Genomic DNA, 17200 nt, shown 5'->3' with positions numbered 1-17200 from the left:
GACAGAATTCATTGTATGCCCTGTAAGTGCTCAGGATTTGCACGTGTATAGCTGAGACTGGAACTGGCATTAAAGTACTTTGTATGTACTCTCTTCTTGGATTGCAAAAGAATGAAGCAGAGATTTGCGTATTTCAGTCTTTTTCTCCTTTTATGTCTTAGGAGCTTATGAAAAATAATATGCTCACTGGTTTCTAATATGTTACCAAACATAATAGAGTGGATGATGAATTAAAACCAAATGGAGTTCTGAATGTTTTGCTTTCAAGCCACTAGCAAGCCTGTATTGCTTTAAAAATAAACTTTGTTCCCACTTCGCTCAGATTAGTGGCACTTCACTTTGCTCAGACTAGTGACACAGAGGCAACTCTGACCATGACACCTGGGAATGACATGAAAATAACTTTTTAAAATAGCAATTGTGATGTGAGGGATTACACGTCTGCAAAACATTTCAAATGGGAAACAGTCACTGTGTTTCACAAGCTTCGGTGTAGCTCAGCTAGGAAGTGCACAGTCACATCATAAACCTTCCACTTACTTTGCTCCTAATTGGCAGCCCTGTTAACAACAACAACAAAGAACTATTTACTGAATAAGAGGCCATAAACTTGTCATGTTGTTATACTTTTTCCTAGGCATTCACTAGCAGCTGTTGTGGAAAACAGGATACCTGAGCCCGATGGACTTTTGTGCTAACTGAGGACACTGAAAAATAAATATTCATACAACAAATAACTACCTACTAATTTGAAAAGTGGACCTCAGAATGCAGTTTAAAACATGCTTTATGAATTCTGTATGGCTGCTGCCCTGTTGCTTAGCTAAACCCGTTAGGGTTCACAAGTAAAATCATGCAGTTTTTATTACAATGAATTCAGAATGTCTTCTAAAGGCGTGTAATTCACAATCTGCCTCTCCAGAATAAACTGGCAGTGAAGAAATACATTTATGCAAAGTTCAGGTACACTGGCAGGTTACTGTCAGAACACATATACAAGTGCCACTGAAATCTCAGGTGCCTCATCAGCTCCATCTCCTGCTTGGCTGACTTGAGCAGGTACCTTAAAATGAAGCCAGAGATATTATGAGCAGCAATCTCTAAAATTAAACTTCTGCACTGCTAGGGGCTCACTGATTTCCATATCAAAGGCACTGAGGTGGCAGCTGAAGAGATGGCTTTTCCCAGTCTGTCACTGCAAGCAGGCCTTTGGTGCTGTCACTTGGCTAGGATTATGGCAAGAAATAAGCACCACCGTAGGGCAATTCATTCCCCTTGTCTCACACATCTATTTCAGGATGACAGGACTGGCTTTCAGAGGTACCTATTTCTGTCTTGACTGTAAAGAACCTGGTGTGTATAGCTCAATCCTTTTAGAAGGCATCCCCACTAGACTCACTGCTTTCAAGTCAGAGCAGATGCTTTTCACTCAGTATGTTATTTATAACATGAATCAAGATTGTGTGGATATAGCATAAAATAGAGTCTGCATTCTGAAGAATATAAGAAGCGTAAGTGGAAAAGGAATGAATATTTATTTTCTCAAGTATTTCTGTCAGTTGGCACAAATTCATTGACTTGGCTGCTACATTCCCATTTTGGGATCCAACCTTAATCTGAAGTTCAAGTTGAAACTATGCTCCCACAGGGCTGACAGGTACATCAGTGGCTGTGTCACACAACTTGGGAAGCCAGAGAAATGCCAACATGGACTGTATTCACACCTGCATTGGCAAGACAAGTCTAAGGATGCTGTCCTTGGGATAGGAGTCTGCCTCTACTATTTCACTAGCAGGGTCTGCATAGAGAAAGGCTGAAAACTGTTATGTGCTAAGAAACCCAGGAAAGAATTAAATGTTATCTTCTTCCTACTCATTATTTCCTACTTATGTTATTGCTGAATGTTTCATCCCTGCAATTGTGTGAACATGTATGTTTCAGTCAGGCATCCACTGGCAAAACTGAGATGAGGGTTCTGGTGTAAAACAATGCCCTCTATTAAAGAAGTAAGTCATCAAATAAGAGCATCTATAAATAGAAAGGGTTGTTGTAACAAATAGGGGAAAGCATCTGGTTTGCAGCATCTTTGCACAATTTGCAGTAGCTAAATCTGGAGTCAATTAATGACCTGTTTATTTTCCAAAATTTCAGTAAAATGCCTTGGCAAAAACTTATTCTGTCTCTGGAGAACATCTTACTTCCTTCCATATGTTGCCCGATCTGTCACAGCAATAAACTTCTTCCCAGTTTGAATATCCCTAATGATTGCATCAACTGATGCTTTCCATAAAAGAAGAGATAATGGTTCCAGCCCTCTACAAGTCATAATTCTCCCTTAAGAGAAAGCAATGCAAAGGAGTACAAGAGCAAGTGAGTGCACTGTGTTACAACCTCTATTGTGACCCAGAATCCAGAGATTTAAAACAGTTCATACCTACAATTCATCCCAGCTGTTTTATAATCCCTCTGAATTTGATAGTTTCTTTAAAATGCTGCCGTGCCACAATTAATGTATATGCCATGGCTTTGTAAACACTTGTCCTGCTGTCCTTGTTTTTTAGGGTGCCTTCCAAAGAAACAGCTTAGGCTGTTTAGTAACTACGCATGTTTATGGTTTTGTATAAAGCAAACCAGATGTTTCAGAGTCAATTTTATTTGGTGTTATCTTGTCTAACCTAGATTCTGAAATGTATTTGTCCTCTATTTGAGTCAGATTAGATATAGTATCTTCTGTTTTATTATATGTTGGAAATATGGATGTTCTGGTACCTTCCTCTTTCTGATGAACTCATATATCCAACCATACTGATTTAATAGGTAATCTTTTTTAAAAGAATCTGTTGTTGGTTTAGAAGTTAAATATAACAAAACAGACTAGTCCACATGATTCAAATATTTAATAATTTACACTGCATTTAAGTGCTCAGCTGAAATCAGACCATAATCAAATTATCAGTTTTGTTCTGAAACAAAAGCACTTGGAGCTGTTACGGATAGGCAGAGACTGCAAATGTAGTTACAAAAATACTTATCTGCCAAGCTGATATAAAACTATATTTCTGATTCTCTGTGGACTAATGTTTCTTTATGTTTTGGAGTGATGGAGTGGGTCAAGTCAGGATGATGAGTGGGTCAAGCCATCCTTACATCAGAATTCCGGGCGTTTCTGTTGATTTTAGAGAAGTTCTTTATTTTCCTCAAAGTGACTGGCAGGAAAACAAATGATCCAAATCTTTAGCTGATAATGAAGTTTCTTCCCAGGAAAGAAATTGGGCAAGTCCCAGACACCTCAACATGTGGCAGAAATTCGCGTAGAGGCTCAGTGTATGTATGTTTGGTTATGCACATTAAGGGTCATTACTGACATTCTGAATTTTCACTGTGTGTTTTTGGTAATAAAATTTCCCACTTTATTCAAGAGAAGCTGGTGGGCTCAATGCTGTCATGGGGTTTGAAAATTATCAAGAGAGAAAAGTAAGAGAATATATGTAAAAAAAAGTATATATATGTATATAAAATATGTATCTATAAAAGTAAATGAAGTAATAAGAAATGCAGAAAAGAGGAAAGAGTTGTCATTTTTACTTTCCTAAGATATCAGAAATACAGTGGTGCTGAATAAAAGTTTAAATCTACAAATTAATGTTTAACAATTGAAGAGAAGTATGTGCTACACATTGGTTTTACTTGTGAGCACATGAATTCAGTCACTAGTTATACTGTTACCAAGGAGGCCGCCACCCATCATTTTTCTTTATCTTCCAACTCTTCTAGCAGCTGAGCTATATACTGAATAATTAATTTCTGCTACTTTGTTTAGTGAGCTATTCTGAAGATGAACATTTACCTTCTCTCAGATGGTGACTTCCACAAATGGAAGTGGTGCTGGCCTTTGCTGAAAATCCTCACTTCATCACATCTATACAAACACCCTATCCCTGTGACTGGGGCAGGGGCCAGGAGCAAAGGATTTAACTCAGTTTAACTGAAACAAGGAGCCTCCAGAACCCACACCTAGCATGACAGCAGCTGGCTGGGGGCCACAAACATAAAATAAACCCTTGGGGAGCACTGGTGAGCAGGGTGTGGCAGCAGTGTGCAGGAAGGCTGCTGGGGCAGTGCCAGCCCAGCCAGGGAGCAGTGCCATCCACCTGGCAGAAAGCCACGGCCTCGTCAGCTCCACAGCTGGCACAGCTGCCCAGACAGCCCTGGGAGGAGCAAGCTGCCAGTACTGGGTGGCACCTGTGAGCACAGCTCTGGGAGGGTGCCCAGAGGCGGAACTTCTCTGCTTAATGACAGGATGAGGGGATCAACAGCCCACCTGAGCCATACCTCACCTATATCCACAGCATGGGCAACAAACAGGAGAAGCTGGAAGCCATTGTGCAGCAGGAAAACTATGACACAGTTGCCATGACAAGGACGTGGGGATGATTTGAACAACTGCAGTGCTGTGGTGAGTAGCTATAGCCTCTTCAGAAAGGACAAGTGAGGAAGGAGTGGTGGTGGGATGGCTTTGTGGGTTAGAGAGAGTTTTGATTATCCAGAACTTGATGACAGTGATGATTGGGTTGAGTGTGCATAGGTAAGAATCAGGGGGAAGGCCAAGAAGGCAAACATCCTAGTGGGACTATGCTGTAGACCACCCAAACAGGATGAAGAGTCAGAAAAAATATTCTGTAAACAGCTGAGAAAAGTCTCATAATCTCTAGTCCTTGTTCTCATGGGGGACTTCTGCTCACCAGACATCTGGAAACAAAAGAATCTGGCACTTGCCATTTATTAAAGTTCATGTGGTTGGTGATTGCCCAGCCCTCTATCAAAATATCTTGGCAGCGCCTCTCTGCCTTTTGAGGACGTCAACAACTCCTCTCAGTTTAGCATCATCAGCAAACATAGCATACCTGCAAGTTCTGCATCCAAGCTGTTTATGAAGACATTGAAGAACACTGGCCTCTCCATGTTTTGTTGGGTGCAGGGAGAAACATAGCAACAAACAATAAGGAAAAGGCTGCATTACTTAATCCCTTCTTTGCCTCAGGTATTAAATAGTAAAGCAGTTGTTCATGGAGTACTCAACTCCCTGAGCTGAAAGACTGGGACAGGGAGCAGAATAAAGCCCTCCTAGTCCTAGGGGAAATGGTCAGCAACCTGCTAGACCACTTAGATACACACAAGTCTATGGGACCGGACAGTATCCACAAAAAAGGACTGAGGCAGAAGTTCTCAGCAAACCACGTACCATCATTTACCAGCAGCTCTGGCCAAGTGGGCAGGTCCCAGCTGACTGGAGATTAGTCAATGTGACACCCATTTAAAAGGTCAGAAGGAGGATCCAGGGAACTACAGGCCTGTGAGCCTGACCTCAGTGTCAGGGAAGGTCATGGAGCAGACCATCTTGGGTGCTGTTATGTGGCACGTGCAGGATAACCACGGGATCAGGCCCAGCCAGCAGGGGTTTGTGGAAGGCAGGTTCTGCTCGACCAGCCTGATCTCCTTCTGTAACAAGGTGACCCACTTAGAAGATGAGGGAAATGCTGTGGATTGTGTCTATCTGGACTTTAGTAAAGTCTTTCCAACCTTTTCTGACAGCATTCTTCTAGAGACACTGGCTGCTTATGGCTTGGACAAGTGCACTCTTTGCTGGATAAAAAGCTGGCTGGATATCTGGCCCCAGAGAGTGGTGGAGAATGGAGTTACATCCTGCTGGTGGCTGGTCACCAGTGGTGTTCTCCAGGGCTTAGTATTGGGCCAGTTCTTAATATCTTAAGAACATGTGGACAAGGGGATTGAGTGCGCCCTCAGTCAGTTTGCAGGAGAGGCCAAGCTGGATGGGAGTGTTAAGCTTCTGGAGGGCAGGAAGGCTCTGCAGAGGGATCTGGACAGAATGGTCAAAGGGCTGAGGTCAGCTGTATGAGGTTCGACAAGGACAAGGGCAGTGTCCTGCGCTCGGGTCACAATAATGCTATGCAGCACCACAGGCTGGGGGCAGAGTGGATGGGAAACTGCCTGGTAGAAAAGGACCTGGTCAACAGCAGCTGGACACGATCCCAGGTGGCCAAGAAGGCCAGTGTCATCCTGGCCTGTATCAGCAGTAGTGTGGCCAGCAGGACCAGGGCAGTGACTGTCCCCTGTACTCAGCACTGGTGAGGGCACACCTCCAATCCTGTATCCATTTCTGGGCCCCTCACTACAGGAAGGACATTGAGGTGCTGGAGCTTGTCCAGAGAAGGGAAATGGAGCTGGGGAAGGGTCTGGAGTGCAAGACCTATGGGGAGCAGCTGAGGGAGCTGGGGATGTTTAGCCTGGAGAAAAGGAAGCTTAGGAGAGATCTTACCACTCTCTATGACTGCCTGAAAGGAGGGTGTAGTAAGATGGGGATTGGATTCCTCTTCCAAGTGATAGAACAAGAGGGAGCAGCCTCAAAATGCACTAGGGTTGTTTTAGATTGGATATTAGGAAAAATTTCTTCACCAATAGGGTTGTCAGGCATGAGGCTGCCCAGGGATGTAGTGGAGTCACCATCCCTGGAGGCATTAAAAAGATGTGTTGGTGGCACTGAGGGAGATGGTTTAGTGGTGGACTTGGCAGTGCTGGGTTAATGCTTGGACTTGATGATCTTAAAGGTCTTTTCTAGTCTAAATGATCTGTGAGTTTATTTATAATTTAAAACATTTATTGAACCAAGGCAATCTTTTGGGAGTGTTTTTAAACGCTACTTCCTAAATTTCAAATGAGTATCATATGCATAATGAAATTACAATATTTTAATGTTACTCTTTAGTTTTGTGCCTGAAGATAGATGGTTACATATTTGTTTCTGAAGTAACATTTGGAAGTTAGGATTGTAGCAAAATATTTGCTAAAAAAGAGTGCGAATAGTTCACAGACTTGTCAGAATCCATCTGTTTGTGTCTATTACTGGGTACATTCCCAGCTGTGGTCTTTCTAATGTAATAAATTAAAAGTTTCTTTCTTGCTATAAATCCAGTGGCTGAAATCTCCTTGTAAAATTGATTTATTTCAATAAAAATCTGTACTTATGTTAAAGACACCTCTTAAAATGAGCATGACCATGAGATGCCATTTGCATATCATTTCAGCAGCCATCTGACACATAAATGACTCAGTCTTAAATAATTTACTACAGCATTTTTCTGGTTAAGCCATGGAAGAGCATGCCATTTAGATCAGGATGAGAGGGACAGGGATGGGAAAACACAGGTGTATTGAGCAGAGGAATGAGAGGCACATCCGAAATAATCTAAAGGTTGGGACAAATGCGTAGTCCTCACTCCTTCATGCAATGAATCCAACACAAATTTACACAGGTGTGCAACACACTTTAGAGAAGTCCAAGCTATGAACCAATGCAGGAGGTCCCTAAATCTTTAGGAACCCTTTTTTGTAATGCTGTATGTAATTTTTGACTGATAGAAGTTACATTTCTAGCTTTGGTTTTGACTTGTCTCTTTCACCATTCTCTTAAGCTATCCTTATGCAGCTACCTTACCCTTATCCTATGTAGCTACATTTCTTCATAAATTGCAGCAACAGAAGACTGTACACAAAGACATTTCAAACTAATTTTTGCTCAAATTCAGACAGACCTACACGTGATCTAAGGAACATTTGAACTACGCTGCTGTTCTGAGGCAATATCGCTTTAAATTCTTTCTGTAACAAAGCCAATACTCCACTTTTGTGGCTGTCTTTTAAAGTGCTTCTGAATTAAATGACCTGTGAAGGTTCAGTGCCCTTCTGCATCATCATGGCCTGGAAAAACAATCCTCCCCAGAAAAAAATCCTTGGTTTATCAAAGCACCAGTGCCATCCATTTAGCTCAGGAGACAGAAGAAATTAATTATCCCCACATTATTTTACATACATGACAAGTAAAATTTTTGAAGTATTTATAAAATTAAGCAAGCTATTTTGAAGTTAATGAACTTATCTTGCTGCTGAAGAAATACCTACAGTTTAAACAACTTTTTGATAAGTATAAATTTAAATTCATAGTGTTTCAAAATAGATTATGAATCAAATTCTTACAGCTTAAAGAAAACCAACATTTATAAGTTCCAGTGCCTCCTCTTACACTGTACTACAGCATGTTGCTGGATCTGTAAAAATGATTTCTGTAAAAAAGGTTTTACAGAAAATCTTTTCTATATACTTACTGTTCAACAGCAACAAAGAAAGAAATCACTATCTGTATGAAATAGTCCGTTGAAATGCAATTCACTCTGGTGATTATATACAGCAGAGTATGTTTAGTTTTGATCACCATGCTAGCTGAAAACATCTTATTATTTAATTCTCATAATTTCTTTTCTACTTCTGCATTGCTAGGTGTCCTGCTGCAAAAGCTGAGGAAATAAGGCTCCTGGGTGGCACTCTGTTCTTGAGGACTGAGGATGCCTTGAATATTGCACTACCTCAATAAAGCCAGCTGCTGTGTCTAACGCTGAGTGACGACGATGGGCACGCACACTAATTGACATTACTGTATGTAAATTACTGCCCTCTACTGGGATGACAAGCTGAGTGTTTCACGTGAAATGGATGGTTTGTAAAGTTATTACATTGATTGTTGAAGCATGGTGTTTGATGGAACCAAGTGCCATGGATTTTGGGTGCTCCTAATCCATTCTTGGAGCACAGCTGTTTGCTGCACACATACCTGCATGCATTCAGCCTTTGCTTATTGGCAGTACAAGGTGCACCACATTGTTCTGATTGTCAAAATATTTTGCTTTTTAAACTGTAAACAGGACGTGCAAAGGAGCTACAGAAAGGCACTTCTCTTGTGAACGCCCTAATGTCAGTCAAGACAACTGACGCCCTAATGTCAGTCAACCTACTACACTGTCATATTTTTAAGCCTGTAATAATCAAAAGAAAATATCACAAATTCTTAATTAATTGAAAATAATATTCCCAAACTCAAATTTTCAAGAATCACAAGACAGGCACCACTTCTTTAAAATCATGAGGTTAGCTTGAAACTGATATTTTACAATATGAAGTTTTTTCTTGGTTTTTCAGACTCTGAAGTTCACATTTTCTTTTTAAATGTGCTATGAAAATGTGCGTAAGTAGAAGTGAAAGCTGGTTTCCTCAATGAATTGTTACTCAAGGAAATGATTTTTCAAGGAGTTATGATATGTAGCAGCACAAGATTTGGCCATGGTATGACAGAAAAAGCAAAGAAATAAGGAAGAGCAATACAGAACATCTGTCTCTCAAGAAATCCAAGCAGTACAAAATATAAGAAGACAAATGTGAATCAAAGCACTGCTGTGAAACAAGGCCAATGCCTGGCAAGTATTGTAAAAAATCAAATTGTTAAGTCATCTAAGTTCTTGGAATCCCAGTAAATATGACAATATTGCACATTTTGAAGGGTTTTTTTCGTTAAAGCAAAAAGACAAAATTCAGAATTGGGACTTCATAATTCCTGAAATTAAACACCACAGCCTACTGTAGCTGAGAAAACAGGAATAGGAGTCCAGTCTCCAGTGCCTTCCTGAGTCCAGAAATTTCACATGTTTCAGAATTTGCTGGCCAGCCACCAACAGACTATTGATGTTCACTAGGCAGCTGAAAGTTTATTGTGGATATAAATGTTTCATATAAATGTTCTGGCATAATTATTATTATAAATAAAATCACTTGCATGGGGATATGAAAGCAGCCTATAGGATTACAGTCATATGAATAAATACAAAAATACCTAGTAGGAAATAACTGAGAAGATACATTATTTAAGATGCCATTACTGATATAAAGAAGGAATGTTGGAATGGAAAAGCATCATCACTGTTTAATGTCAGACAAATAAATTAAGTATTTTTATCAGTCTACATAAGCTCCTACATATCTTAGAAAAATATGAGCACCAAAAACTGCATCTATCTAAATGTACATGAACTTAAACAGTATTGTGCTATATACACTATGAATTGTTTCCAATATTTGGTCTGCAAACATCAGGATAAGTACAATGTTTACAGGAATACTCCGTGAAGTCACAGTGTAGAGAACTGACACGGTAGCAGCCTTCTTCTTGTCACATAGAAGCATCTACTGGTGGAATAGGAGCTGAGGCCATGTATATGAGCAGAGAAAAAAGGAGAAATATTTGTTTACTAAGAACTGAAAGAACCTTGTGAATGCTCAAGGAACCACAGAAAGCCAGTAGAAAAAAAAAAAAAAAACCAACCAATAAAAACAAATCAAAACCCAAACCAAACAAACCCAAACCAAACAAAAAACTGTACTACAAAAAGGACTGACACAATAACTCTCTAGGAAAAAGAAGTGTATTTTCTAAAGATTAATGTGTCACTGAACTCTGAACAGACAAGCTCCAGGAAGAGGGAGACCTGTCAAGAACATTTTTTAAAACGATCAAATAGAAACTGACTGATTCAAATGGTATCCAGTTCTATTGTCAGCACTGATTCCCCATTTTATCAGCCGAGATTTGTATCTCTTACTGTCAGGAAATTAAGTAATCAAAATCGAATTTCTTTTAGGAAAATAATCACTGATACAACTTTCTCTGATGGAGGCAGTACCCATTCAAATACAAAATCTATGTATTAAATGAAGATGAATGTTGTTGTCACCCTAGGAACTTCTGCTTCTTCTCCACTATCACTCCAAACCTTACATGGCAAATTGCAGCAGAGCCACAGGAATGAGTATGTGAAAAATACATCTTTTTCTGGACTTTGAGGCAGTGGGGAGTCCTCCATCACCCCCCCTTCACAGTCTCATGCTGATACAGAAATACTTGGCAGGTCAAGCATATTGGTATTTTTGTAATTGTACTTCTGGAATTGACTTCTTGTTGCTGAGGGTCATGAGAGCCTGGCAGCAGCAGAATTAACAATGGTGGTATTTTGCCACCACTGCCCCCTTTCCAGATTCAAACCACTGGCCTTCAAGGAGTGCCTGGGGAAGGAGATGGAATTTACAGGATATTGACATAACCCATAAAACATAGGTGCAAAGAAAAGCCTCTTCATACTTTAATTAAACTAATCTAAAACCCCTCCTCACATTAATAGAGAATGTACGGCACAATTAATTTAATTTATGGGATCAATGACTACTTTTTTTGGATACTACATTTTCTTTAGGACTGAGAGCAGAAAATGTTCCTGGCATGCCTGGCCAAATGAATCACTCATAAGTCACTTTCTTTCTTCCCTAAAGCACTCCATCATGAATAAAGAATGTCTTTCATAACTTTTCTCCTTGACAAAGGACAGTCTTTTCCCACTGATGGGGCTGGTTTAGGGAGGAATTTACACATATACATCTTATCAACATACATGAGAATCAGTATCTTGTACTCTCCAGTGCACTGGTGGGGACACAGACTGCAACATCTCTACTTTGCTTTCTAAAAATGTTATGTGCGTGATTTTAAAATAGAACACAAAAGTATGCCCACCAAATACCACAGTTTTCACACATGCATCTCCCACAGTCCTTAATGAAAACTGATCTTGGAAAATAATTTTATTTTAAATAAATAAATAAATAATTTTATTTTAAAACATCCACTCATTTCATGAATGGCTTTGGAGTATATTAATTTGCTACATTTGCACAAAGGTCTTAACTGAGAATAAATTTCACTAATGTAATAATACCAAGATGCAGCAGACTCAATATTGGTCCCATACTGGGACACCTGTCTTTGCTCAGGGGTTCTCATAGGACCTGGGAGCCTGGTGCACGTATTTCCTTTGGGGTTTTCAGTGACTTCACCCCAAAATAAACTTCAGCTTTGCAGAATAAAAACTTCATAAACAAGTTCTTGAAAATGTTTCCTTTTAAATGAACACTGAAACTATGAGAAAGCTATAGATCTGATGGTTCTTTAATTAGGCTGCAGAAACATGGCTGCTTTTGTCTCCATACAGGCATGACAGAAAACTGTGCTAAAATTCACATAATTCTGGTTGTGACCACTAGTTTTAGTTTTTTAAAATCCACTCTTTACTTATGTATTCCCCAGGATCAACAGATCGGCACGTGCCAAGGAGCACCATGCTTTCTGAGGTGCAATTACAAACTTAGACTTATTCATCTGCACCCAATAAAACCTCAATAATTCACAAACCAGCCACAAATTACTTTTGAGAGGAGCAGGTGCATTGCCTTGTCATCTTTGCCACATGCTAAATGTGACAATTACTTTCTGCTGGACAAATTATTCTCCATTTTCTACCTACATCAGATAATGTTCAGTTTCATCTCTGATATAAATGTATTTCAGTCACATTTGAAGAGACACTTGCAGCTGCTAATCAATTTATAAGGTCATCCTGAAGAGTTAAGGACACCAAAGAGTAGGACTTATAAAGCTTTCCATTTAAAGGTCCTAATTTTGGCTTCTTTAGACTTCTTAGGGATTTTCCTTTACTCACAAACCTGCCTTATTCCTGTTTCAGTTTTGGAGCTTCAGGTAATCAATTTCTAAGAAAATATTAGTCCATGGTATGTTGTCCCACCATACATTTTCATTCTACTTGATCTGAGACATTAAGTGCTTCATCCTTTGGAAAAAAGCCCTGCAGCCTCACAGGGGAATTTCAAAAGTCAGTTTAGCACTGGTACCTGAAAAATCTGTCCAAAACTGGAAAAGTTAAAATGGTTTGAAATGTCATTCTGAGCAAACCACTGGAGGTGTGGTGGAAAACTTGATCCCAAATTCCTTTTACCCAAAGCATGGCCAAGGCAAAAAAAGAGTGGGAACATCTGAAACTGGTCCCCCAAAACCACCCTAGGCAGTTGTCTCTGGAGAGCTCTGTAGCTGACTATGAACTGGGACAGTGCTTAAGGGTGCCCTGTCTGACAGGGCTGCTGCATCAAGCAACAGAATGAGGATGTCAATGGATAGATAAGAGAAATTTTGTACCAGAAGAGCTAGAGGAGATCAAGTAGGGATCTAATCTCTTAGAGAATACTGAACACACAAAGGATTGTGGGACATGAAGCTCAAGTGGGAAGAGATTTGTCAAAAAGACTGAGGGTGTATCTATGCCACAGACACAACGGAGGCAGCCTTACAGAGAAGAAATCCTGACAGCAATCTGTAGATTGCTAAATAACAGCTAAAACTAAACTTCAGTAACTAGAGGCAAAGCTTTCTCTTACCAGAAGTACGCTAGGGTCACAAAATTAATTTTGCAGACTTCAGTAAGTCTCAGAATTGAAGTCACCTGCTAAATTCTAAATCATCCCTCTTTCCACTGGGTAGTAAGATAAAGTTTCATCTTCATCTGCATATGCAGTTTCCAAGGATCCTGTCAGATGATGGGGTATGGTCACATATCAGCCCTGCTGAAGCTCTAGCAGGTGGGAGACAGAAAAACCCCGAGGTTTCTGAGACTTTGACAAGTAAATGTTGCCCCTGTGGCAGAGCACCTTCCATTCTTCTCTGTTTATACCAAGTCACTTGAAACAAAATCTGACCAGACCACCAGAAACTGTAAGTTATTCATTCCCTGGGTGCAGTACAGCTAGACCCCAAATGCTGATTTGCTCAAAATGTTGTGCAACAGCAGCTACTGAGAGTCATAATTTGAATACTAAAGTAGATAATTCAAGTTCTAACTCTCAAGAGCTGATATTCCTGGGGTTCAGCCTCACTTTGCCTCTTGCTTCTATCTGTAAAATGGGAACAATGTAACCTTGCAGCTTCTAGGAACAACTGAAACATTAATGGTATGACATATGCAAGCACCAGGCTCATGAACACCTGAGGGAATTTATAATTCTGTGTTTAGTCCAGTGTTTCAGAAAGCTGCAGTACAGAAGGGTCTAAGTTAAGAGATTCAGCAATGGGAATCATCACTTTCTGCAGTAAATGAGGCTGAAAAATTCTGAGCAACAAAAAGGGCGAGGTGATCATGGCAGTCAATCATGCCAGTCATGACAATCCTACCCTGCAAGGGGGGCTGTGCAATACAGCAACAGGGGTCTTTAATTCTGGTGTTTTCTGACTCCAGATACTGAATTTAAAAACTAAATTATAATTTAATTTTATTTTAGTGTATAGTAACTGAAAGAATGCCAGATAGAAGGTGGCACTTTCCCCTTACATTCAAGGAATGTAAGAACTGTAACTTGTTGTGTTTTATTGTGACAGGTGATCATGATTTGAACAGGGATCTCAGAATTACCTTAGGTGATCACTGTTGGAGGATCTGCTAAATACCTAAGTCAAATTCCTTAAGCAATGGTTTTCAATAATGGTAATTTGGTTCAGGATTACATTAAACCAAAAGTATTTTATATAACCTTTCAGGTGAATAGGCCCCCACAGGGAGTTAAAATTCTGGTACATTTCCCGTTCAGTTTGTCAATTCCAAATTAAACCATAAGCATAGTGGAAACAGTGTAAAATACCTCCGCAAAAATTACAAAAAGCACAAAAAAAAAAAAACCCTGAGGGTGCAATTTTTGGCACTGTAGAGGGTACACCCATTGTTTGAAAAACAAATCCCAGCCAGTGAATCAGAAAAAGTGACTGTGATCTGCTGGGCACCACGGATCTGTCCTGAATAGGAGACAGTAAGGAGCAGCCCTGTTCAGGAGCACGCCAGGAGCCAGGCTGCTGCTCATCACCTCTGCTCTAAAGGGTGAAGGAGGGAAGGAAGGGGCACATTGTAGCAGTCTTTTTATGCACAACCTACTTTCCACAGCAACCCAGCTATGCTCTCTGCCTCTCTGGGAGCAGCTGAGTCAAAGTTCAGCTTTCTTCTTGCTCTAGCCAGGATTCAGCTCCTTTCTCCAGCTCACACCCCTGCTGCCCAACAGCGTCCTTCTGCCCTCTGCTCCAGCCTGGATGCCAGGACAGAAACTCTTCCCAAGGAGCACTGGGGAAAGCCCTGAGTAACCCGCTCTGCTCCCAGTGCTGATCCTGCTCTGAAATGGAGACTATGCTGGAGAATTCCCAACACCTCATCCAACCCTAACGATTATATCATTTTTATGAATTACAAAAATGTGCTTGCTTTCTTTACAGGTGTATCTTGGACAACTAGTGTCCTGATCCTTCGTAAACAGATAAAAGATTAAAGAAAACAAAAAGAGTAACTATGTAAGTGCCTGCAAAGGTATCATCACAGTGAGGATTTAATCACAAGTTTTTATTTGGCTTGACAGTTGGAATATGACAACACACTAATGGTTAAAACTGCATTTCATTTTGGTCATTGCTCTTGAACATTAGTTACCAGTTACACTGCTGCTCTGACTGCCAGTCAGACTCGGCAGTCATTGGCTCTGACAATGCCAACTTTGAGGAAAAAGATGGAACTTTTATAGCAAATAGTTGACACATTTAGATCAGGTTAAATTTCCTGCCTTCTCATTAACAAAAGCTGGAAGAAGAGGCCAAGGAACATACACTGCAGCTATGCAGGTCAGCACAACAAACAAATATAAAAATAAGGACAAAAATTCCACAGACAGAAAAGCAACAGAACAAGAGAACATATCTGGCATCAACAGATATTTGTACACATTTCGTGATGTCGTCAGATAAGTAATTTAATTAAATGGTAAGTGTATCAGCGTCTTACCAGAGTATTATGAATGGCACTTAAATTATGGCAGTGCATAAACCCAGGACATTAGTATTCTATCCACCTTAAATAAAAAGTTTTGACTCCATCAATTTTAATACCCAGCTGCCTTAAGAAGTTGGCTACAGTATCATGGCAGCCTGCCCAGGTTCTTTGCTCAATCAAGCAATAGCTGTCTTTGACCAAAAAAGAAAAAAATAGCCAACAGTATCCTTGCTGAATGTCTGCTGGCATCTGCTATCAATATAGGAATAAGGGAATTAAAAGAAAATTAAAACATTAAAAGTTTAGTATTTTGGTTAACCATAACATTACAAAATTAATCATTTTAGTAATTCATTATTGATGCTACCCAGTTTAGATTAATTTTTCAAAAATACTACCATGCCAGTTTTATCTATTACTTTAATTGTATGTACATAAGAACTAATGTGCTGTAGACATAGCCAGAAAACCTGCATCATTTACCTCTGTATTGTACAATACCAGCATGTCACAGTGCCTTAGGCAAGGTCACCAAACTCCTAACAATGACTTTAGGATGTGACAGAGGAATCCATCTTTACAAATTAGACTTCATTATACATGATCCTGCTCATAAATCTTGATGTATCATTTTCTAGTATAAAAACTCTACCTTGCACTTGCATATATCCTCCAGACCTTCCAATTCATGGAGTATATTACAAATACACACTGGATGTATGCTTATGTGTATAAAGCCACTGTACTGCTGCAATAGCAGTGCTCTAAATGAGACCCGACCTCCTGGAGCACCTGCCCTGCTCTGTGTCCTTCTGGTCCCAACCTGGGGATGGAAAAGCCTCAGGAGGCCGGTTTTCCATAGCAGGTAGGTGACCTGAAGCTATAGAAGCACCTGAAATGAAACAGACCATTTTTCTTTGGGAGTTGTGGTACTTCTTACATGCAAACCCTATGAGGAACCAACTCGGCTGGTTAGACTTAGAAAACTGATCAGAGGAGCAGGTGAGCCTCCTTACCGGAGGCAAAGCCAACCCTCTTCCTTTCGGAGCGGCCCAGAAGGTGCCTCCGACACGGAGCGACAGGGAGGCTTAGCCCCGAGCCCGACTGCGTGTGTGAGCACCCCTCGCTGCCCGCCAGCACTGGGCAGGTGCTGCCCGCAGGGGCTGGGGGCTGCGACCTGCCTGCACTCCGCCGCTGCCCGCAGCCCGACCCGCCCGCACGCTGCCGACCGCGCTCCTGCCGGGAGCTCCCCGTCCCGCCCGGGCCAAGCCGCGGGCTCTCCCCGCTCCGGCAGCGGAGATGGTGCTCCCCAGACGCGTCCCTGGAGCGGGACCCCTCCGCGCCGCTGGGGCCGGGACGTCCCCGGGCAGGTAGAGGCGGCCGCGGCGCGGCGGGGACTGACCTGCGAGTCGCCGCTCCCGGACATTCCTCCACAGCAAGTCCCAGGCTTTGGCGGTGGAGTCCCGCAGCTGCTCGCTCAGCGACCTCCGGAGCTGCGCCTTGGCCGGGCGGCGCTGGCTGCTCATCCTCGGCGGCTCCGCATGCCGCCCCGGGCAGCCCCGCTCAGCGCCCGCGGCCGCTCTCCTCGCCGGGGACGGGCG

At 41.3% G+C, this 17200-nt stretch overlaps 1 protein-coding gene across 5 annotated transcripts in view; it reads right to left on the bottom strand.

Annotated features, from left to right (window-relative positions):
- STARD13 (StAR related lipid transfer domain containing 13) overlaps positions 1-17200 on the bottom strand; it is a 286278-nt gene that overhangs the window by 124453 nt on the left and 144625 nt on the right. The window contains exon 1 of one of the 5 annotated variants that reach the window (XM_041416101.1): positions 17002-17166. The exons of the other annotated variants lie outside the window; for them this stretch is intronic. Coding sequence (XP_041272035.1) covers positions 17002-17125 — 124 coding nt within the window. The 5' untranslated portion in view covers positions 17126-17166. Of the gene's footprint in view, positions 1-17001; positions 17167-17200 lie in introns of those variants that run through there. 5 annotated transcript variants of the gene reach the window in all.

This window comes from Onychostruthus taczanowskii, unplaced genomic scaffold, assembly GCF_017590055.1.
Source record: "Onychostruthus taczanowskii isolate IOZ18803 unplaced genomic scaffold, ASM1759005v1 scaffold50, whole genome shotgun sequence".
NCBI lineage: Eukaryota > Metazoa > Chordata > Aves > Passeriformes > Passeridae > Onychostruthus > Onychostruthus taczanowskii.
This window is presented reverse-complemented; position numbering and strand designations above follow the sequence as displayed.